At 40.3% G+C, this 23,128-nt stretch overlaps 1 protein-coding gene across 2 annotated transcripts; it reads right to left on the bottom strand.

The window, feature by feature from the left end:
- Nucleotides 1-260: 260 nt before the first annotated feature.
- ttc7b (tetratricopeptide repeat domain 7B) lies at nucleotides 261-22,906 on the bottom strand. 2 transcript variants are annotated; one of them, XM_042388755.1, is made up of 23 exons: nucleotides 22,703-22,906; nucleotides 20,041-20,195; nucleotides 19,702-19,777; nucleotides 19,462-19,554; nucleotides 18,719-18,882; nucleotides 17,908-18,029; nucleotides 16,885-16,963; nucleotides 16,299-16,474; nucleotides 16,047-16,110; nucleotides 15,789-15,926; nucleotides 15,347-15,535; nucleotides 14,994-15,111; nucleotides 14,657-14,714; nucleotides 13,970-14,042; nucleotides 13,646-13,806; nucleotides 12,304-12,420; nucleotides 11,228-11,325; nucleotides 10,363-10,626; nucleotides 7,994-8,041; nucleotides 4,979-5,119; nucleotides 3,304-3,506; nucleotides 2,332-2,405; nucleotides 261-1,911 (listed from the first exon to the last, which is right to left on the bottom strand). In XM_042388755.1, the coding sequence occupies exons 1-23, from the start codon at nucleotides 22,821-22,823 to the stop codon at nucleotides 1,764-1,766; spliced, it is 2,880 nt and encodes a 959-aa protein (XP_042244689.1). In that variant the 5' UTR covers nucleotides 22,824-22,906; the 3' UTR covers nucleotides 261-1,763. The 2 variants fall into 2 exon arrangements, with proteins under 2 accessions (XP_042244689.1, XP_042244688.1); XM_042388754.1 differs by lacking the exons at nucleotides 7,994-8,041; nucleotides 10,363-10,626 and having other exon boundaries at nucleotides 22,703-22,905.
- Between the last annotated feature and the right edge of the window lie 222 nt (nucleotides 22,907-23,128).

Genomic DNA, 23,128 nt, shown 5'->3' with positions numbered 1-23,128 from the left:
CATGAAACTTATCATGTTTTTATTTCAGTTTTTGACGGTGGCACTCTTGTTTGTTCAGTCATTGTGTCTACAGCTGCTCATGCTTCAAAGTAGATCAGGAATTCAAAAATGTGTGTTTATTAATAAGGACATGGAATTTATTTTAAAGCAATAGTTCAACATTTTGTGAAATATGTTTAATCACTTTCTTGCCAAGAGTTGAAAAATAAAAAAGACATCATTACCATTCTCATGTCTGTATGCAGAATATGAAGCTACAGACAGCAGCTAGTTAGCTTAGCTTAGCATAGAGGCTGGAAACACAGGGGAAACAGCTAGCATGGCTCTGTCCGAACGTAACAAAAGCTGCTGCCTACCAACACATCTAAAGCTCACTACTTTACACATTTTATCTTGTTTATTTGAACGGTACATTGTCTTTTTAGGTTTTTTTGCACAGATTAAACTAACTTTAGAAGTACTGTTAGGAGGATTTCCCCCCTTTTCCAGCCTTTGTGCTAAGCTAAGCTAACCGGCTGCTGGCTGTAGCTTCATATTTTGCATACAGACATGAAAGTGGTATCTATCTTCTCGTCTAACTCTTGGCAAATAAGCAAAATAAAGGTATCCCTTTAACTTTAAATGGTTCCCATGGGGAAATTGAATAATACTACATACATTGATACATTGAGAGCCTTTGTAAAATCCTAGAATGTCATGAAAATATGATTAAACAAGGGAGCTTGTAAAGGCTTTACATATAAGATAAAGTGTGCTTTAACTCCAAAAAAAGTGCTGTTATAAATCCAGTCTCCTGTGTGTGTAAATGCAGCCCACGTTTTGGCATTTAGACTTAATATATTGATTGATTCTTCCGTGATCTGTTGATCATGTCTGTCTGTGTTCCAGTAGATTCCTAGGAACTGGCTGTCCTAAGCCAGCCATACAGTAACTGTGATCCTCTCCATATAAACAGCAACAAGTGACTGTGTGTGTGTGTGTGTGTGTTTTGTTTGAGTAAATGAAGATTATCAGTACTGTTTGGCTTATAGAGAAAACCGCTTACCTGCTCATAATTTATTATTGTCAAATTTGCTGGATTTACCCTCAGTGTGCGAAAGGAAAATAAACTCTGTGTGTGTGTGTGTGTGTGTGAGTTTTTGGACTAAATAACATGTAAACAAAATGTTAATGCTTAGGCTTCTGAATGCTAGAAATGGCAGAGCAGTAACTCAAATTGGATCTTATTTACATCTTTAAATGGGACAAACACACACATCATACTATAAATCACATAGCAGACACAAGTATGCACAGGCCACATGTTGGCACACATACACAAACATGGGTGTACATGCACGGGCACAAAACAGGCACACAAAAAGTGCATCTCAACACACAAACACACACACACAGCAGTGTGGCATCGGACATGCTGAAGGTGTATCTCTTTCACTTCAGCTGCAGCATGTGGTTAGGGTTCACAGCCACAGCAAAGAATTGTGGGAAGGGGTGGGCAGGCGGGGTGAAGCGTCTACGTATATTTATTTGTATTACATGTATTTGTATACACTGTGTGTGTGTGTGCGTGTGTGTCTGCGTGTGTGTGTCTGAAGGTATGGCAGTAAAACGTTGTGCAAGTGGCATGCAGGCATGCTGTGTGTGTGTATGGAGTGTGTGCAGCTTACAGGTCCATCATTTGTGCCACTGTGCTACAGTACTTAGGCTATATTTGTGAGTGTGTGTGTATGTGTGTGGTGTGTGTGTGTGTGTGTGTGTGTGTCTCATAGTGCTCTAGGTATGATGGTGAATGGCAGAATGGGGCTGCTGGCCTCCAGTTCCAAGGCGGTGAGGAAACACTCTGTGGCAGCGGCGGCGTTGCCCTGAGCCTGCAACACCTCGCCCAGGCTATTCCACACGTCATGAGCCGTACTGAGGAGAGGAAAAAGGAGGAGCAGAGAAACAAAGAAGAGGAAAAAGGAGAGATGAAAGAGAGGAAGAAAAAGGAGAAAAAAGAGGAGGCAAGAGGAGAGTCAGATGAAGAGGACAGAAAAAGGGAGGTGAGAGGACAGGAAAGAGGAGAGAAAAAAATGAAGCAAGGAGAGGAAAGGAGATAAGATGAGGAGTAAGTAGAGGAGAGGTGAATCAAGTGGAGAGGAGAGGAAATGAGAAGAGGAAAGGGAGGGAGGAAGAAGAGAGAACAAGGAGGAAGCAGGAGAGGAGGTAAAAAGAAGAGAAGCAATAGGAGGAGGCAGAGGAGAGGAAAAATATTGCAGTAAGTGCTATAAAAAATTACAATTAAATTTACACAAATTACAAAAAAACCCATTAAACTGGCACACACACACCCACCTGTTGACCTGCACGGCATCCCTCAGCACTTTTTCAGACAGACTGTAGCGCTGCAGCTGGTGGAGAATCAGACCCTGTGGAGCGGAAGAAGAACATTAATAGTCTGCTTGTGTATTTCTGTGCATTTTATTTCACTTCAAGTTCACGATGGTGATGATTATTTAAATTAGACACTAAAAAAAACGAACTTTATGGTAATTACTAAATTATTACAGCTCACTATTCCCTCACTTGTTTCATCTTTCTTGCAACATTATATATTTAACTGCAGCACTGAATCAGTGAATCATTACCAATACGCTCTATGTGTCATGAACTGCATTACTGGCTACTTTGTCTATTGCAGGTGTTTATATATGAATTCAACCCCCTCCCACATTGCATTACTCCCCTTGAAAAGTGCTGTAAAATAGATGGTAAAGGTACATTCATTTTTTTTTTTAAACTAGATATAATAATATGGGTATGAGACAAGTTAAATGAATGTAGATCTGGTTTAAAGTATCAGGAAAACTGTTTATATGAATAACTAAAATATTTGGTAAACTTGTCTGAATGAATCCTTCAATTCTCAGGCACATGTTTTTTTTATTTATGTAGTCTGGAAAGTCAGCACGGATGTCAACTGGCTCTCTGAGGGTTTTATACGTCACTTCTATACACTAACTGGTTTAGCATGTTCCTGGCTGATGATGAAACCTTCAACTGAATGTGCAAACAGCAGCAGAGAGCCAATAAGAGAGAAACAAGAAAGACCCAGAGGAGTGTACAGAGAACAAGAGAGGGAGACACTGTTCCCTCTCTTTACAGAAGGTCTAATAGCACTGTCTCACAGGATTATGGCTAAATACAGAAAACACACAAACCCTCAGGCGCTACAGACACTGCAGGCAGATTGAAGATCTGTAACATTCCCACGAGATCAAACACAAGGACAGAGCAGAGGGAGAACATGAGTGTTTTGTGCATTACCAGTCTCTGCATGGTCTTGACGTGCGTCGGGTTGATGGACAGGGCTTCTTCATACCAGCGTTTGGCCTCGTCTATGTTGCCTCTCAGCTCGGCTATCTGTCCTTTCATGTACAGCACGTTATGGGAGGTGGGGAAGAGGTTGGCGGCTTCCTGCGTGCAGGCCGAGGCCTCGGCGGGCTTCGACATGCCGATGTACACCTCAGCTGTCAGAGAGACACAGATAAGCGGGAAGAACATTGGGGAGATAAACACACTAAACCAGTGCAGCAGGTTTCCTTTTGTTTTATTAAAATGTGAAACATGCAGCAGTTCCAAAGCTCCATATATTTACTGTAAACAAGTGAGATAATGGTCAGCATAACTGGCAGCCTCTATCTGATAAAATTTAAGACTGCATTTCCCATGCAAGCTGCTCCAACTGGGACAGAGAGAGGAAATGAGTTTGAACTGTCTGCCTGTCTGTCCTGTGATTGGATGATTATATTAGCTGTGTCGCTGAGCTGGAAATGACCACCTCTGACAGGAAGCAGCTGGAGAGATAAACAGAAGCACAAACAACCTCTGTCCATGTCTCTCTGTGTGTGTGTGCATGGTGTCTGCATCTGTTTATGTAACTCTTCAGTCTGCTTATGTTTGCATCTACAAGTGTCTGCTGGTCATGCAGAAATGAGGATCAGGGCTCAAGTGTACTCTAAAGGAAATCAAATCTGGTGTGTATGCAAAGGCCATCAAACTGCTCCTGCAGGCTAATGCCAGTACATTCATTCCAACCAGGAGGAAGATCATGTGTTTCAGAATGAGATGAGACAAAAAATGATAGCTGACCGGTTGATGAGGATGTTATATTTTGGTATTTGGTGGTATAGTAGTAGTAGTAGTAATAGTTGTTTTGATAATTCAATTGCAAATACAGCATTTTAGTTGCAAACTTGCAATTTTACATGACTTAAGTTTGACATCTACTACCAGCAAACATTTTATTCTGTATTATTCGGTATGGGAAGGGTATTTCTCTATAAGCAATGTGTGCAAAACACCATCTGTCAATTAAAAATACTGGAAAGACAATGATTTAACATATTTTACCACTCTGGGCAAAACTAGGCAACAAAAGTTGTTTTGAACTCATACAGGATGAGATGTAAAAAATAATGCTGTTTTACACATGTAGCTTCAATTTAATTGGTATTATTTCAAAATCAACATCAAGAAATTTTCGCTACACTTATTTTCAGCTAATAGAGTCAATAAGGCATTATATGACCTACATGTTTCCTTTTTCACAGTTTGTTGTCTGATACGTTTATATGAACCGCAGGATGTCACACATGTCATCATGTTGAAGCGGGGAAAGCCCAGATAAGCCTATACTATGTAAAAGTTTTCAACTTATTAACCAACATGTGGCATGCAGCTGCCTGGAGGTGATGCTTATCAAACCACCTGTCAGATGAAAGTGACACTAACATTTCTTCACTAAAATAAAAGATCAAATGAAATTCTCCTCTAAAGTAGCATCAGAATCAAAATGGCTGCAGACAGGAAACACCATCATTATCTCATCTTGCCTTTTTTCCTCTCTCTAAACTCTATTAAAGATCACAAAAATAAAGCAAAATCATAATCTGTTGTGCCTTCACATACTGTATGTGTATTTGAATGTGCATGCTCATACCTGCGTGCAGCCAGATCTGAGCTAAGGTCATCCAGGGGTGAAGGGGTCCATGTTTGGGGGCGCTGCTCTGCAGGGAGGAGGCTACCTCAGATAGAGCCTGCTCTACACGACTGGCTGCTATAGATGTAGCATGCACCGAACCTGAGAGGGGCAGAATCAAACAGTTATACATACAGAGCATCGGCCTGAAGGTAATAGATGGTCTTATCACTGAAGCAGCGTTAGGCAGCCATGTGCCACAGTGCAGGCTTTTATTCCAACCAAACACTACAGCAGACGATTTCACTCGTTGACCACAACCTCAGAGAGAAAAGAGGAACCTTCCAAGTGAAATCAGTGTTGTTTGGGTGAAATAAAAAGCTCAAGACTGTCGGCGCACCATGGCGCAAAGTATTTTGTTCCTGCGCTAAAGCCTTTAATCAGTCCACACCATTCCACACGCTGCAACACACAGTGTTATGACCCTGGATTAACCAGGTTAAAATGCATTAATCTCTGCACCACCATGCATAAACACTGCATCACTCTGCACTCTACTGATTAGTAATTGAGAGAAGTGTCGCTCTGATTTTGTCTGATTACATCAGGTTGTTACAGGGATGCAAAATGGCCACTGTGTTGGAACTGCAGATGCACACTGCAGGTCTGTGAAAGCAAAACATAGAATGATGTTTGTGTTGTAAACTTCCATCATGTTTTCATATGCTTTGATGTTATGTACTGCATATACCTAAATAATGAACCAAAACTTCTTCAAAGGCACCTCAATCCACCCTTGAAGCATAATCCACGTCTCTGCTGTTTATCCATACACTCAATATGTTCCAAACAGTCTATACTAAACATGGTATCTTGTCAAAGACTTCAGTGTGTTTAACCACATTTTCCAACATAAAGAGTGTTAAGAACATGCTGAGTATGCAGATGGTTGGGAGAGAAGTTGAAGTTTTTAGAAGCACCTTTAAAGGGGTGAGCGCTGTATACTGTAAAGGTAAGTTTTGAGTGTAATATCTCTTTAAAGCAGTTCATTCTTTCCATATTTTCATGATACATTTCGACTGAAATGCTAGATTCAACAGTTTCAGTAATGATTCAAACAACGGCCATGCCCAGGATGTGTGACGTTCATTGACATAATATAAATAAACTCAAGTGTCGAACTGCTTCTAAAGGCTCTTTGATAAATACTGACTCAACAATGATACTTTTTAAATCAACTATGATCTGTTCTGCGTGCAAATCTGATTATGATTAACATTATAGAATATATTCTTCTGTTGCTCAACGGCCTCATTAAATGCTGTGAAATGAAAAAAAGGTTTTCTTTCTTCATTAAGTTGTCTTCTTGTAGATAGCTGCAAACTCTAAAAAAGACGGGCAAACAATAGTGACTGATCTGAATAGTAACATATGCGTGTGTGTGTGTGTGTGTGGGTGTGTGTGTGTGTATTAAGGGAAATAGAAACCTACCCATGTGTATAAGATGAGTGAGCTAAAGAGGAAAGATCTGAATATTCAAGGCTTTGTGTGTGCGTGTGAGTGAGCGAGCAAAGAGAGGAAGAGTGTGTTGCTAATAAGTGGATTTAGGGAAATGACAAAAAGGCGAAGTCTCTCTCTCACACACACGTTTAAAGTTGAGTCGCCTGGTTTGAAAGGCACTTGGTGATGAGTACAGCACATATAAAAGACATTAAAGTTGAAACATCATAACATGTATTGCTCACAAAATTAATTTTAAATGGATGAAAATCAGAATTAATTACGCTTACAGATGTTTCAGCAGCATTTCCATTTTCCCCTACATCCGCCGTTTGGTTCCTGAATTACAATCCTCATATAAGGTGCATCACCTTGACACTGAGAGAGAAAGTGTGACTCCGCTGATCCGTCAGTGATTGCTCAAACAGAGAGAGAGGTAGAGAAGTGGGATTTTCATATGGATTGCTTTCACTTGTGCCATTTTGTGCCCCTAACAATATGCGAGTCAATCTGTCAAGATATCACTCAGTGACATTTACAAATTTGCTCACTTCCAGCAGTGACTTTAATTCACACAGCAACACATGCACAAAAGCTTCTAAGTGAATTAAAGGAATACACTGACTTGCAGAAAAAAATGCAGCTAATCACCACAGCTTAAGCTGGTTAGTGTCAGTTTCCCCTGTGTTTCCAGTATGTATAATGCACATTCCTACAGCTGCCAGATGATTAACAGTTAATCTTATATTCATAGAGTATGTATGGTGTGCTTGAGTTAGTATAAATGGCAATAAAACAACTAAACCTTGAAAATAGATGCATGTATTTATTCCCCCATTCAAACCTTCCACAATGGCTTGTTAGATAGCAATCTATCATGGCTAATTAATTATGACAGTGGCAAGAAAACTGAGATCAGACAGTATTTGTGTCAATATAATGACCCCACTTTTCTGATGATTAGTGTCACAAGCAAGAAGCTGCTTCTTGTCTGCCTTTCTGGTGTTGCATTGTCTCTCCTTTGCTTTACTGAAAAAGATAAACATGTTGGAAGTGCTTTCTCTGCCTTTTACTTCTCATCGTGCGGCATTATCACCTAATTTTTTGTTGCAAAATCAAACCTGGTGCCACACAATGTATAAAACAGTGTAAAGGGCCAGTAGAGGCTGCCATATGTTTCATTGATTGAACAATATTATCCCAGCAATATTCTGTTTTGTGCCTTTCTGTGACAATTTCTTAAAATTATGGTAATACTATGAGTGTGTATGCACAAAACTGTTTTTGGAGAGATGTTCCTTTAAATCATTGTATTCCTTTAAATCATGTACAACCAATAAGAAAAATCTGTACAATTCTCCTAATAACTGGCTGCCGACATCAAGTAAAAGCAAAGGATGTATGTACATATTTTCTTTGCGCAGATATTGTACATATATCCGAACCTCATCGAGAAAAAGGCAGGTCAACAGGGACCGATGGATGGAACAATGGATGGAAAAAGGAAAGTCAGATGGAGGTTAGATGGCTACTTACAAACAGAAAACATGGAGGAAAAACCTAGAGTGGCGTCCTGAAGGCCGCCTTGAAAAACGGAGGGATGGGAAAAAAAAGAAAGACGATTGTTAATGATTGAAAGAGAGGAAGAGACAGAGAAAGAGATAGATATCCAAATCCTTATGATCAAAAAAAAGAAGAACACAGATTCCCAAAAGGAAAAGTGTACAGCACAACAAGGAGAATTTCATTCTTCACAGTGGCCTTTTAGACCACATCAACAGAGACAGGATGCTTCCACTTGTGCCTTTTTTATACCAACTAAATCTGTTCAAATAAGTGCTTACTTAGCAGCAAATCTGCATATTTACTGATAATAATTATGTTGACCTAGACTGAATTATCTATTAATTACGGTAAGAAACAGTCTGTAATTTTCAGTAATGGTCACAGTTTTGGTGAATTTCTATTCACCATTTTAAACAATGTAACTATTTTCCAGCTGGCTGAGAAAAATTGTGTTCAGAAAAAAAAAAAAATGAAAGGAGCTAAATTATTTAACTAAATAACAACCAATATTATTCAGAGAAAACATCATTAGTGGAATAGATGGCAACAAGGAAAGACAACATAAGGTTGGAACTGGGAAACAAGACAAATTAATGTTGGCTGAGATGAAAAATTCTCACAGAGACAGAAAGAGTGGAGGAAGATGCAAAATAGGACCAAAGACAAATGGCCGAGGGACAGGAAGATAGATCTGAAGAGACAGTAATTCAGTAATCAGTGAATAAATCATTTGTTTTGAAAGGAAAAAAAAGATCCCTACTGATCTCTAAATTCTGGCTGCATCGTTTGTGAGGGTTTGTCATAGTGTTTGAACTGTTGTATGTCAAGTGAGCAGGTGCACATTCACCTGAGTGGGTCAGAAAAATGCAAAGCAACTGCAGCACAACTGCACTCTGATCCACAACCAAAGCATCAGTTTTACAAGTAATCATGCATAGATTTAAAAGGACCATATGATCTACAGCAGGAGAACTATGTGTGACTATGAAACACATCCAAAACTCAGAACATAAGCGTTAGTCAGTTTAGTTTGAAACATGCTTGTGAGGTTTAAACAACAATTCAACTTCAAGATTCACCTTGTCTACAATCTTAGTGAAGTCAACAGACTACAACAGACTGCGATCGGTCATGTTGAGTTTTTGGGACGTCAGCTTGTTGGTCATCTTACTAGTTGAGTAATAAGGAAATTCCAAAAATGAGCCACATGTCCCTGGAAGATTCTTCCTCTTACAAATATGGATATGACATAAGATATGACCAGTAGCGCACGGTGGCAAATATTTACCAAACTTTGCACAAATATTTCTATATAACACACATTAGTGAGTCACTTCACAGACTTTATGACTCATCTCCACTAGTACGACTGTTATATTAGTTTAAAATCCAGCTAAATGCTAACTAAATTTTTACCTAAATGCTAAATAATAGTTTAGCATTTAGCATTGTGGTAATTTGGAGCCACTATTGAGCAGAAGTTACAAACTGTCTCGTTTGCAATCTCATGAATCTGTGAGGTAGTATTTGAGAGTCCTTGATTCAAATCTGACAATGTTTTTTACATGTGATTCAACTCCAGCTTAAAGACTGAGGGCTCTGTCTCGTGCAGCGGAGTCACACACTAAGGTACTGCTCAAGACACAATCAGGTTAGCCGTCTGATATAATCACACTTGATCTTCTGCTTAAATGTGGACAGAAGCTATGAAACTTCACTTACACAGCCACTGATAGCTTGTCATAACAATGGATGCTCCCAGTCCAGTGATAAGATAATAACATGGTGGGCTTTACTTCCATGTATTTCACACTGACTGGATACTAGAATTAAGTACCAAACATAAAAACATATTAACGGGAAACTGAGCAACTGCAGTTTCATTAATTGTTGATTAATTAAAACTGTGCATTTGGAACTGTTGACTTAACAGACTTTTGGTAACTCAAACTCAACACAGACATGTACGACTGTCTCACACTTTCCACAGGAAGTGAAGGCTGTACTCTAAGCAACGGTGGACTGAACAGTGTAAAGCTAAAAATCACTTCACGTGGTACTTATTTCCTAATACTAGCAATAAACCAAGTTGCATCACCAAGTTGATGAGCTAAATTTTTCAATTTTGAAAATTTTTGTCTTCCTCTTTTTGATATTGCTAGTGAACTAATATCTATAAACATACTGCACAGAGCACCAGAGAAACATGTATTCCAGGAATGGTCTCATTACATAACATCCAAGTTAAGAAATAAGCAAATCTCCCATAAACTCAGTGTGTTCTTTTAGGTCACTCTCCACACCATGCTACAGGCCGAGTGGACGTAGTGGCAGATTACAATTGGAGGAGAGCTGGCGCAGAGTGACGTGGTTGCAAAAGGAGTGAGTCCTGGTCTTGGAGGGCACAGGAGAAGGAGGAGTAGGAGTAGGAGAAGGGGGAGGAGGTAAGAAGGAGGGGTCTCTGGGAGGAGGGACAGGATGGTGAAAGATGAAGACAGGGGAGGAAGGGGAGGACAGCGGGGAGGAGAGCAAGGAGGAGAAGGTGGACATTGTGGATGGGGAGACCGGTTCAGAACCAGAGTGAGAAGAAGAAGAACCTGAGACTAAAAAAAAAACAAAAACAGGAAAACACAAATAAGTGACATTAATCAAGGAATAAAGAAAGGAAAGAAACATAAGTTGCTAGTTGCCAATCTCCATACACTGTTGCCAAACTGAAACTGAAAACAAGATATCTTTTGTATGTAAAAGTTTATTATTTTTGTGATTGTGGTGACTAAATAACATTAACTGATAGATAAAGTAACCGAGCAACATGTCAAATCAAACAAACTAAAGATAGAAAGAAAAACAAGCTCATGTTGCTGAAAAATGTTGGACCAGAAACCGATAAACAAAAGGGAAAGCAAATTAGGGTAGACATCTTGTTCTGATATCTGTAGTTACCAAAAAGAATGGATCCAAATGAAAAGAGTAAAGAGAAGGTCATCTCTCTCTTTTGATGCCCTTAAAACATTGTTAACAACAGGTGATTTCACCCCAAAAAAAGACTAGAACAAGAGAGAAAATAATCAGTGTGTGAATGTATGTTTACTGAACAAAGATAAGCACAACTGGATTAGTTTCATTGGATGGGTGCTGCGGGTCCCTGAAGAAGAGGGGAAAACCTTGTACGTGTGTGTGTGTGTGTGTGTGTGTGCCTACCAGTATCAGGGTCACTGAAGTCAGGCAGAGTCATGGCGTTGAGCTGTCGTCTGTCTGCTATGGCTCTATCCAATAAACTGCTGCCACGCCCCGAATCACTGCCACAAACACGCATGTATGTACACACGGCCACAGATACACAGAACAATTCATGCGCTTGAATGTTTTTGTATTGCGTTAGTTGCTAAGCAAACATGCTCTCCAAAAGAACGAGCTAATACTATTATTTTGCTTCTGTTACGCTTTGTTTTCTTACTGTCTGTAAGAAGAGTATTAGTTTGAAGATCCCTTACAGACATGTTTTAAAATATATAAAGATACTTTGTGTGGAATAATTCCACCAATAAATTCAGTCACTTTGTTAAAACCTTTAAAATTACAGTTATTTATTCTCCCTTATAGAAAAATTCAGAATGTAAGAATATGCAAATATGTTACATTTCAAAAGTTTAACTGCTGGACACAAGATGTCTATTACTTCACTGTAAAGTCAGTTTTCTGTGTATGTGCATGAACACAGGTTGCACCACACAAACCAGTTCTTATGTAGAGATTAGTTGGTACTAAATATTTACACCCAGTAACTGCATGGTGGAACTGTTGCGTAAATAACTGGACTAACTAACTGACCCATTTAAACGCTAACAGGAAATATCAAAATAGTGTTTCATAATCAAGTAAACTGGGAAGATTTTAAACTACATTTCACAAAAATAACACAGTATAACTTGAATAGCAAAAGTTAATCCAATAATGTGAGACTAAATGACTAAATAGCATTGATTAGGTTAGCATAATTGGATATTTCCCTCTAATTCTACACTGCATGAATGCTACTAACTCTAGAAAACATATTTCTCTGTGGACAGCTGCTACAGATGTTTCCTCGCCACCACTTTACTAAAGTCTTTACTAGCTAAGACATTCCTTAAGTTTTAATGATGCAATTAGATTCAGTAAATCTAGCAAGTAGCTACTAAGAACTTTACACATTAACTCATCATGGATTAAAATAAAACCAAGACAAACATCCGGATTGCTATTTGCATTTGGGGAGTGTGTGTGTGTCAGAGTACCTGGGGTTGGTAAGGTTGTAAAAGCTCTTCCATATCTGCAGCATATGTTTACAGGTAAGCAGAGCTTCCTCTGGGCCTCTACACATCGTCTCCAACTTCACCTTGGTATACAGCAGACTAGAATACAACAACACACACATAAACACACGCTCAGCTGACCTCAATCCAGTGAAACAGAAAAAAAGACACTTTGTATGTGCTTTCCCAGCAAACCACTGTGGATATATGTGGGTTTACTGTGGGTATGTGTGGGTTTACTGTGGGGAAGTGTGGGCAGGGCAAACCCACACTAATTCCACGTGGACCCCATGTGGGTAAGCCTATGCGCGGCCCCTCTGTGGGCTTTCTGTGGGCAGGCCCACCGCTGGACTTGCCCACAGAAAGCCCACACGGGCTCCCCTGTGGGATAGCCTGCGCAGGGCCCACAGCACTTTTGCCCTTTGGGGTCACCGTGATAGTTTCCCACAGAATGACCACACAGACCCCCCTGTGGGTTAGCCTCTGCAGGACCCACAGCAGATTTACTTGTTCAGGCCCAATGAGGGTTTTCTGTGGGAAACCCACTGTGGGCTTGCCCACAGAATTCCCACACCCCCCTGTGGGTTAGCCCGTGCAGAGCCCAAAGCAGTTTTGCCCTTTGGGGCCACCATGGGGGTTTCCCGTGGGATAGCTACTGTGGGCTTGCCCACAGAATGCCGACACAGGCCCCCTTGTGGGATAGTCCGTGCGGGGCCCAAGGCAGTTAACCAAAAGGACTGTAATGTAAAATTTAAATCTGTGTTTGTGGTATGAAACATATCAGTTTATTTGAAGAGAATTGATTGGCTGTAGTACCTGTCACTGTTTGTTAAAAGTTTTGATCTGCTGAAGGCCTTTTGATTGTTTTTCTCACCCTAATCCCAGCAAACATGCCCCTTTGAGGCCTGTGTGGGGCCACTGAAGGAAGAAAAATGAGCCCTGCAGGGGCAGCCCACTGTGGGCCCCATTACTGGCGTGAAATGCAGGGCACATGTGGGCCCCACACTATGGGGCCCAGGTGGTGCCCCAGTGGGACAGCCCACACCCAGCCCAAAGTGTGGGCTGAGTGTGAGCCCTACTGAGGTCCACTGTGGACCCGCAAGGTGCCCCAGTGGGCCCAGGTGGGCTGTGTGGGCCCCACCCGGGCCCACTGTGGGCCCCATAGTGTGGGGCTCACATGTGCCCCGCATTTCACGCCGGTAACAGGGCCCACAGTGGGCTGCCCCTGCGGGGCTCATTTTATTCCCACAGTGGCCCCACATGGGTCCCACAGGGCCATGTTTGCTGGGTTAAATCGAGTGTTGTATTAGTGTTTGTGTCTTACTTGAAGTTCTCGGGGTATTCGGACAGGGCCATCTCTATAATATTGAGACCGTCGTGGTAGTGTTTCTGTGCAGAGAGCAGCAGGGCCAGCAGATGAAGGGAGTGAACATCATCCCCTTGAAGCTGCAACGCCTGTCGAACATATCCTAGTGCCTCTGGAATCTACATACACACACAAAAACTACAGGTTTTCACTACAGTTGGGACACAAAGCACCATGTAAAGTGACAGATGTATAATTCCTTGATAGTTGCTGACTTTCACTGTCTGATATTCACACCTCAAGCTTCCATGGTTTTGACATAGTGATTATATGTTGTATTACCTGTCTGGACACAGCCAGCTGCAGTGCCAAGTAGAAGGCTGCTAGATGGTCAGTAGGAGACAGACTCTGAGCTCTAAACAGAGAAAGAGAGATTTTATGTTCAGACATGCTGAATAAAAAAACCTTATAAGATTAGATGAAACTTTAAAGAGCCCTGTGGGGAAATTGAGTTGCTGCAGTATCAAAAACCGTGAAAGAGAAGCAAAGACAGTAACGTGTAACAATCAAACCAGAGGATATTTAAACATTTAGACACAAGTAACAACTGTAACACTATATTAATAAGAAGAATGTATGAGTAAAAAGCATGATAGGACATATTGCAGCATTTTAACAACGTGATAAAATACAAGCACATGTACAGAAATAGTCCTAATGTTGAAAGTATATGAGCATTATAGTCTTGTTCTAATATATCCATCACTATCAGAACATATTTATAGAGAGAAGTTGCCTAAGGACAGAAATGAGTGCCAAGTCATATACTGTGTGCACAGATGAAAAGCTGTACAGGCAGACATAAGGTCAAACAATAAAAAACAAAATGCAATAGCCTTGTAGGGTAGTAACTTTAAACCATTCCTTATTTAGCTAGAGTGAAAAAGGAAGTTGTGCTGTGACAAACAGTGCTTGAGGGAGAGATGAGTGTGAAAGAGAAAACAGAGAGCAGGATGGCTCAGTCCCAACCTCTGGAAGGCTCCCAAAGCTTTCCTCTGGTACTCCTCCTGTGTGCTTCGCAATGATGCTAAAGAGGCGCAGAGAGAGAGGAGCAGAAAGACAGACAGAATGCAGTCAGGCACACTATGTATTAATACAACATCAGTGAAACAATAAAACAATATTTAAGAGAGTCTTTCAAGTCTTGAAGTATCTCTATGTGAAAACATCAGATAGGGAACAAGATCAACACTTGGTGAAGTTTTAATGTTAATTCTGTCAAAGTAAGAAACAACACCAAATCCCAACTAGGGATAATCATCCTGTCTTGTAAGGGTTAGATACACACACACACACACATGCTTACCATCAGTGGCTTTGAGGCTGTAAACCAGCCCAATGGCCAAGTAGCCTTTGGCTCTGAACTCAGCTGCTTTCTCTCCCATATCAATCACTGTCTTTGCAAAGCACTCCCCCTCATCCAACTGGATTGAGTAGAGAGACACGTAAAGAGAGAGCATGGAGAAAAATGGGAAGAAATGAAGGGGTAAAATGGCAAAACAAAGGTGTCCAGTAGGGCATTACAAGATAAAAAACTGACTAATCTGACAGTGTATATACACAGAAGTGCATCTAAAGCCAACCTCACCAAAACATCTGTGATTTATAGTTACACACATCAAGCTGTGTTTGAACTTATGGGTGCAGGACGGCCCTTACCCAGTGCAGGGGTCCGATACACAGTTTGACAGCCAGCAGCGGGATGGTGGGGTCATCGGGCTTTAGACGAATACACTCCTTAAGAACTTTGACAGCACGAGCTGATTTCCCTGCTGCCATTAGCGACAAGGCGAGCTGGTACCACAGATGGAACTCCTCAAAGGCAAACTTCATGGCTCTCTCTAAACACTGGAGATGTAGGAAATAGGATACATTTTATTAGTGTTATTAAGGTATCTGTAAACTTCATGTGGTTGAAGAGCAGATTAGATTGTAATAAAAGAATTATTTGTTCAGGGACATAAATGTGATAAAGAACTTAAGTGTAGTGTAATTCCATGTGGGTGTACTATGGGCTTTATCACTTTTCACAATCATTATGATTGCAATAAGTTATTCAGAACCATGACTGTGACTATGTAGCCCATGAGGTATTATTCACCTCTGACAACATCTCGTACTGCCCTCTCCTGCCCAGAGCTATAGTCAGCAGGTCGTACACCACAGAGGCAGACTGTAGGCTGATGATGCGATCATTATTGTGTTCAGGGATCCTGCTCAGGACAGCGTCACGGTTAGCCTGGAGTACACACAAGCAAAGATATTAATATAGAAACGACTCTCAGTTCCAAAGCCAAGTGTGGGATTCATTGTTTTAGAGAGGAGTGTGAAATATTTTCCACTGAGTGTTGGCTCTTACCATGGACTCACTGATGAGGAGCAGCAGCAAAGCTTCTTCTGTGTTCTCCTGAGGGCAAAACAGACTGAGAGAGAAAAATGCAGAGAGTCAGAAAGATGGAGTTGGAAGGAGAAAAGGAAAAAAAAAAAGAAGAAAAAGTGACAAGAAAGAAGATGGAGAAAGTACATTGGCAACAAGATACTTTTGGAGCCACGTTGGCCATTTTCCACTATATTCCCAGTTCAGCATCAACCAAATCACATTATCACTTACTTCTCTCCCGAGTACATTCGTGGGCGTCGGCTTAAGCTGTAGTTCTTGCTGTGAGTGTGTCCTTGCCGTGTGTGATCATCCAATGGTGACACGGTGGGTGGGTCTTCCAGAGGAGACCAGTAACTCTGTTCGCACATTCCTCTGAGCAAGATCTCTGCAAGCTGTCTGGCTATGGTCTACACACACACACACATACATACACACATTTGGCAAAGATACTCTGGCACCAACAGCGCAGTCTGTTTACTTGGGGCTTACTTTGCTTCTAATATACAGTACTTAGAATACAGTTATATTAACAGTTCATTCCATTGTATAAACTGTAATCTGGACTCTTTATTCATCATGTACAAACAAGATCAATTATTAATCCTAAGGTTTGTTTGCCCTTAACGTTTCTTAAAGTTTTTCTCACAACTTGGAAATATTAACATTCTACAGATTAAAGCATTGTGTAAATAGTTTGGTATTAAAGGGGTAGCAGCATCATGTTTAAGTAAGCCCAACAAGAAGCTGGAGGAAAGTGAGACGTCGACATCTCCCATCTGTGACCTCACAAAAGCCAACCTCTAAACTCATCCCTCACCATGCGCAGGTTCTGGGTAGTTCTGGTCTCAATAGCCCGAAGGATCTCTCGAAATCGGCCCACACCGTGTGTTAGGTTGCTATGGCAATAAAGACAGGAAACAGGACAAAAAAAAAAACATGTGGAATCTTCAGTATGTGTGCAGTACCAGTCATAAGTCTGGACACACCTTCTGATTCACTTGAATGAGAGGGTGTGTGTAGCATCACTATCAGATATTGCTTTGCACCAGTTTCAAGATGACACAGCAAAAGTCTGTCTTAAGGTGATTTTCTAACGCCAAGTAAATAAATCCCCGATATTAACATTCACATATCTTAGGACTTTGATCTTTGTTCATATATATATATATATATATATATATATATATATATATATATATATATTTTTTTTTTTTTTTAGTTATTTCATGCTGTGCTAGGCAATTTTGAATGCTGGCTGCTCCAAATGAGGGCAAGTTTTTAAAGGCTGTTACACCCAGTAATTATGTACCATGATGTGGGTGAACTTCCTGTGTGATTAAGTCTTTATACCTGACACTAGGTTATAGTCTCAGGTATAAACACTTAATCACACATGATGAATAAGGAACAGTGTCTACATTTTTTAAGTTCCTTCTCTTTCCCACTTCTGACACTGAGATGGATTGTAAAAAAACAATGCCCTACTACTGGGCAAAAAAACTAAAAAGAGCTGACATGGCCCTGGAACTATCTCTGCTGTATGTGGAACAACAGCTGCACTCTGTACGAAACTTAAATGTGTTGACACTTTTCTGCTTTTTTCCACATCAGCATTTTTGCAATACTGTAACTGTGAAGTGGGTGGAAAATTTCCTCCGGAGAAAGACTTGTTGCACACACACACACACACTTCTAAACTTAAAAACAGTTCAACTTTTAAGGACAATGAACGTGCCGAATACAAAAATATTTTTTTCTCTAAATGTTGTCTTTTTTGTGGCTCGGTTATGACTCACACCGTCTGTATCTGTCCATCAACACCTGTCTTGTTCTCTCTTACCCATTCTTGAAGTGGATGACATGGGCTCTCTGCAGGCCTGTCTCCAGGAAGTAGCCCAGTTCCTGTTCCTGGGCCACTGGGCCGGGCTTTGGGCTGCGGTTTTGAATTCCAGCTGACAACGCCTGCAGAAACATACAGAGATAAAGTAAGAAATAAAAAGACAACAGACAACATAGAAAAAGTACTGCCTTAAATCCCCCTAACCTACATTTATGATGTCTTCTATTTAAAACATTGAGTAGAATGGTCACAAATCTGTCAATGTATGTCAATGTGGTTACAGTATATTTTTAATAGCAATGCAAAAGGTTAGTTTTCTGCAAACAGCAGCTGTTCAAATTAAACTGAAAACAACATGCCTTCCTAAGTCAGTTGTCTGTGTACCAGCTACGTTTTTATGTTTACAGTAATGTCTGATTGAAAATTTCTCAGTTTTTCCGTAGCTATGGTGAGAACTGTCAGCCTTCAGACTGATCAAATTTAGTTTATTTATATGTATAAATCTGGACAATAAAGTCTCAATGGAAATGCAGGCTCTGATATCACTTTCTAAAGGTAGGATTTCACAAGATATGAATTGGCTCCTTAAACCTAACAGACATTCTCCTAAAGAGGAAGAGATTTGTTTGTCAGTTGGCTGTCATGGGCGGTAATGCATTAGTCAGACTTCCAAACTGTCAGCAGAATATTCACCGCACACCCACAGGGATTGCATAGCACATGGGAGTTCAGACGATAACAAGATATTTGATGAATGCCTGTTTTATCAGATAATTGTGTCAATTTAATTCACTGAAACACTCACACACACCTTTTCAGCCTCCTGCAGGTAGAGCAGAGCGATGTCTCCAGACTTCTCATAGCAGGTGATGATTTCCTGATCTCGATCCGTTGTGCTCCTATTGGATGAAGGAGATCCAGTGTTCTTATTGGACAAAGATGGAGAGGCAGCTGGGACTTTCTCTAGACACAGACCTGGGGGAGAAAGGGAGAGAGAAGATTTAGGGTGACAGAAAAAAAAAGTGTGACCAAGGACCAAGAAATACAGAGTTTCAGGACAATTGATTGTGCATTTTTTGTACACTGGAAAGATCTTCTTCTCTAATGATTGCTTCTCTGTAGATTTTTTTATATCCAGTAGAGATGATATCAAACCTACCTACAATTCAAAACATAATCAATAATTTATAGTCGGCACATTGATATCTTATCAAACATAAATGACTGGCTACATTTACTTGCGTTCGATTGGCCAGAGAAATTGTACTCTGTTACACAGACAAACTAGAGAAGAATGAAAATAATGAAGGATAACGCCACCTGAATATTAATTATTTAAGGACAAACAGAGATGTCTGATGTGTGTATGTGAGCGTCGATGCTTAGTTATTGCGGTTTATACCGCAGCTGTTGATCAGCAGTGACATTGTACTCCCACCATGTGGTGCAAAGCAGTACTGCAGAGATTAGGGCTGATTGGACTGATAGTAGGTGAAGTCAGGTGAAGAAAGATACAAGATGTAAAATGATGACTGGTTTTGTGTGTGTTTCTACCTTTAGTAGCGTAAGCCTCTGCTATCATAGACAGCCTATAAACAGGAGCTCCCGCCAACTGCATGTCCTCCATGTTCACCCTGCTGTAGTGACCTGTCAATAGATCAATCACGTATCAATGAGTACATCGATCGATACACTAATATTTTACATATACAATCAATGGCACTTTTTTTGATAATGAAATCATGCAGTGAAAAAATACAAAATATTAGTAAACCAGAGGAGTGTGTTCGCTACCTAAAGCATCTCTGTATTCTCCCTCCACATAGCAGAGTTTGGCCATGAGCAGGCTCGCTTCCTGGAGGTAGTCGGCCTGGAGGACAGAAAACATAAATCTGAAAGGTCAAAATATTAAAAACAGAAAACATCTTAAGTTTGGTTCACATCTTCAGATCTTTATGTGCGGATTCTGAAAGGCTTGCATGAGTCACTGTTTTTTTTGGCACTAAATGATCTGATAGAAACAGAAATCAATTTGTATAATAAATGATATACACTCAAGAATGGTTTACAAATTGTCTACCAAACCAAGACAGGCATTCAGTTCATTTGTCAGTCATCTCTCCATCCAGTTACCTTGAGGTTTCCTCTGTCCAGAGCAGCAGTGAGGTGTTTCCTGACCTCCACCAGTTTAGGTCGCGGGCCCCTTGGACTGGCTCCCTGTTTGATTGGATTCTCCTTCAGGTATGTCTGAAGCTTGCATTCCCCCAACAACAGCTCCCCTAGGTCATCTACACACACACATATGATAAGAACAACAATCGTTAATCTACAGTATAGCCCAACCAATGTAGGATTTTTGAGGATGATACAAATATTGCTGTTGTGTTTTTTGTAACAGTTTCAACCAAGAAATGTACAGGGCAGGATATTTTACGGTTGAAAAATTAACTTTTACTACTCCCTAATGAACTAACTATAGAATACTGACACTTCAATATCCTGTCATTTATTGACAAACACTCCAATACTAATATTTGTGCAATGAGCTACTGATTTATCGGTTGGGCTCTAATCTACAGCGCACCTATTGGTCCACAACCATTTAACAGGCTTGAGGTACATAAAATATAGTCAATCTTGGATCAATCTGACAGTTTAAATCAACCAATCTAAAGCCAATCTAAGGTAGATTAGAATTAAATCTAAGAGCTATATGATTAGTTGACCACTATACACGGTACTAACGCCAATCTAAGATCAATCTACAGCCAATCTGAGGTCCATCTAAAACTGACAATGAAACACTGCAACTGCTGTGGTTATAAACATACCAGCTAGAATTATGTATAGACTTATATAGGAACAAGCTTCTAAATTGTGTGTGTGTTTAGAGGTTCAAAGGGTGAAATAACCAGTAATCCTGTCACTGATCCCAGTCAGTGACCAGAGCTCACAGTGCTCATTACATTCCATAATGGGAGCTTTTTTCAGAAGCTTCAGAAATGGACTGAAACTATAAAAACACATAACAAAAGCAATGACTCTAAATTATTTATATTTATTCTATTCTAATAATCACATTTAGTCAATGTGATAACGACATGCCCGAGCATTTCTCACCAAGATGAAGATTAAGACATAAGACAGAAATATTGTCAAAGCTTTCTGAAATGATTCCACTGAATGTCAGCAGACCTTGGTCCCAGTTGGGGTCAGAGGATTTTAAACTTTGACTCACAAAAGTCTTTGAAATAATTGGTTTCATCCAGCAATTACACAATGGAACAGGAGCAATTCCTCTAATTGCTTCCTTGGCTGTGGTTGCTCACCTACATCTTTTTTCCCACATGAGATAGAGCTCTTAATGTTTGGCCTTTACTTTCTGGAGTAATCTCTCAGCAACTGGTGTTTGGCTGCTACAGCTTTAATAACTGTATTACACTGTCATACGGCTATCTTGACAGGAGACCAGGGACAGAACAGCAGATCAATCACACTGAAAGTCTTCATGTTAATGAAATACATTACCCACCATTCCTTGGCCATTTGCAGAGGTGGTAAGATAGAGTACATACACACCAGCAGCAGAAAAGAAACTACGATACATTTTCAGCATGACAGGGTCTGGATATTTCTCAGTTTGGAAAATCCATTTGCGAATTTATTTCTTCTAATTTGTTTTGTCTGTGTTCCATTATAGGCCTCCTGTTGAATACATAAGTCTGTATTCGTTGTTGTATGTCTCTTTTTGTCATGCTTTGTATGTCCTGTCAATCACTTATTTTGCAGTTCCAATTAAACATAATAATAATTCTCTTAAAATCTGAAAAGGGTGTCCGAGGCTATGTCAAGAAGTAAACTCCCTGTCTTTTCTTTTTTACCCATCACTGTATTTATAGAAAGCATGACTTACAATATGTGTGACAATGATACAATAACAGAAAACAATTAGGCATCATGATGAAATATAGATAACATAAAGGACATGACTTCACTTTCAGTGTGTTGATACAGATCACTGCAGATTAAAGTAATAAATAAACAGAAAAGGTGGGCAATATAATCAGATTTCTTAAAATATTATTGGAGCATATTGATTGTATGTGCACATTGCACAAAATGAGAAAATGACCACAGCTTTGTGACTGACAGTATTTGTTCATTTTTACCGTTCAGCATCAGCAGGGACTTGGACAGATACCAATATCACAGTAAAAAATCTGCCAATTTTGAATGTGCTGCTGCTTTGGAAAATGTGTGCGCATCCTGGAGCAAATGTTAACACATGTAATTAAGATCTAGATTGTTGTGGTATATTCAGCATCAGTAAAACCCAATAGTGACTGTTCTACTTCAGTAAATAGACGTGTTGTTATTCGCCCTCCATTGGTAAATTTGATGGTGGTGAACGCAAAAAGTGCACCGATGTGTTTGTTGCTGTATGTCGATGATTATCAAAACTTGTCATACAAGTCAAGCAGAGACAACATTTGTAAAATGACGGATTCATGAGAGGAGTTCAACATGACGGGAGAGAGAGAGAGGGAGAGCTGTCAGAGAGGAACTAAAGACAAGAGGGAGTTCTCCATGTCTTATCATCACACTGTCTCCATACATACACACCAAACAGCCCAAAAAGGTGGTAATATCCCTAGTGAAAAAAAGTCTCCCTCTTGACCTTTGCTAGCTAACTGGCACCGTGCTGTAGAGCTCCCCGCACCGGCTGCCCCTATCAGGAAACACCGAGGACTCACACCGGGGAGAGGGCCCTGTAACACACACACATCTTTCTTACCGTTGGATATTAGTTTAGCCGAGAGCTGCCGCACTAACTCCGGTATCTTATCCCACTGGCCCTCTGAACGGCACCGCTCTATCTCGGTCTCCAGCCGTGAGCCTGACTTCCTCGCTGTCATTTTGGGACCAAAACACCTCAGCAGAGGATCCCTCACAGTCTGCTACGTAGCAGCGTCAAGCTGACGCAGACAACAGACACAGCTTCCGGTCACTGCTTTCGAAATAAATCTTTGATTATCGATCAGAATCATCTTTATTGGACATGTATGTTTACAAATACGAGGAATTTGACTTGTTGTGGTGCATAACAGTCAAAATATACACAAAATTAAAGATAGAGTCTGTTTCAGTGGGGGTCCTGTATGGAAGTTTTTATTGGACTTTTAATAGTTGTAACCCACAGAAGACAGTCCACAAATGTGTA

The sequence above is a fragment of the Thunnus maccoyii genome, chromosome 16, assembly GCF_910596095.1.
Source record: "Thunnus maccoyii chromosome 16, fThuMac1.1, whole genome shotgun sequence".
In the NCBI taxonomy this organism is placed as follows: Eukaryota; Metazoa; Chordata; class Actinopteri; order Scombriformes; family Scombridae; genus Thunnus; species Thunnus maccoyii.
The sequence above is the reverse complement of the archived record's forward strand: the minus strand, read 5'-3'. Positions and strand labels throughout refer to the sequence as shown.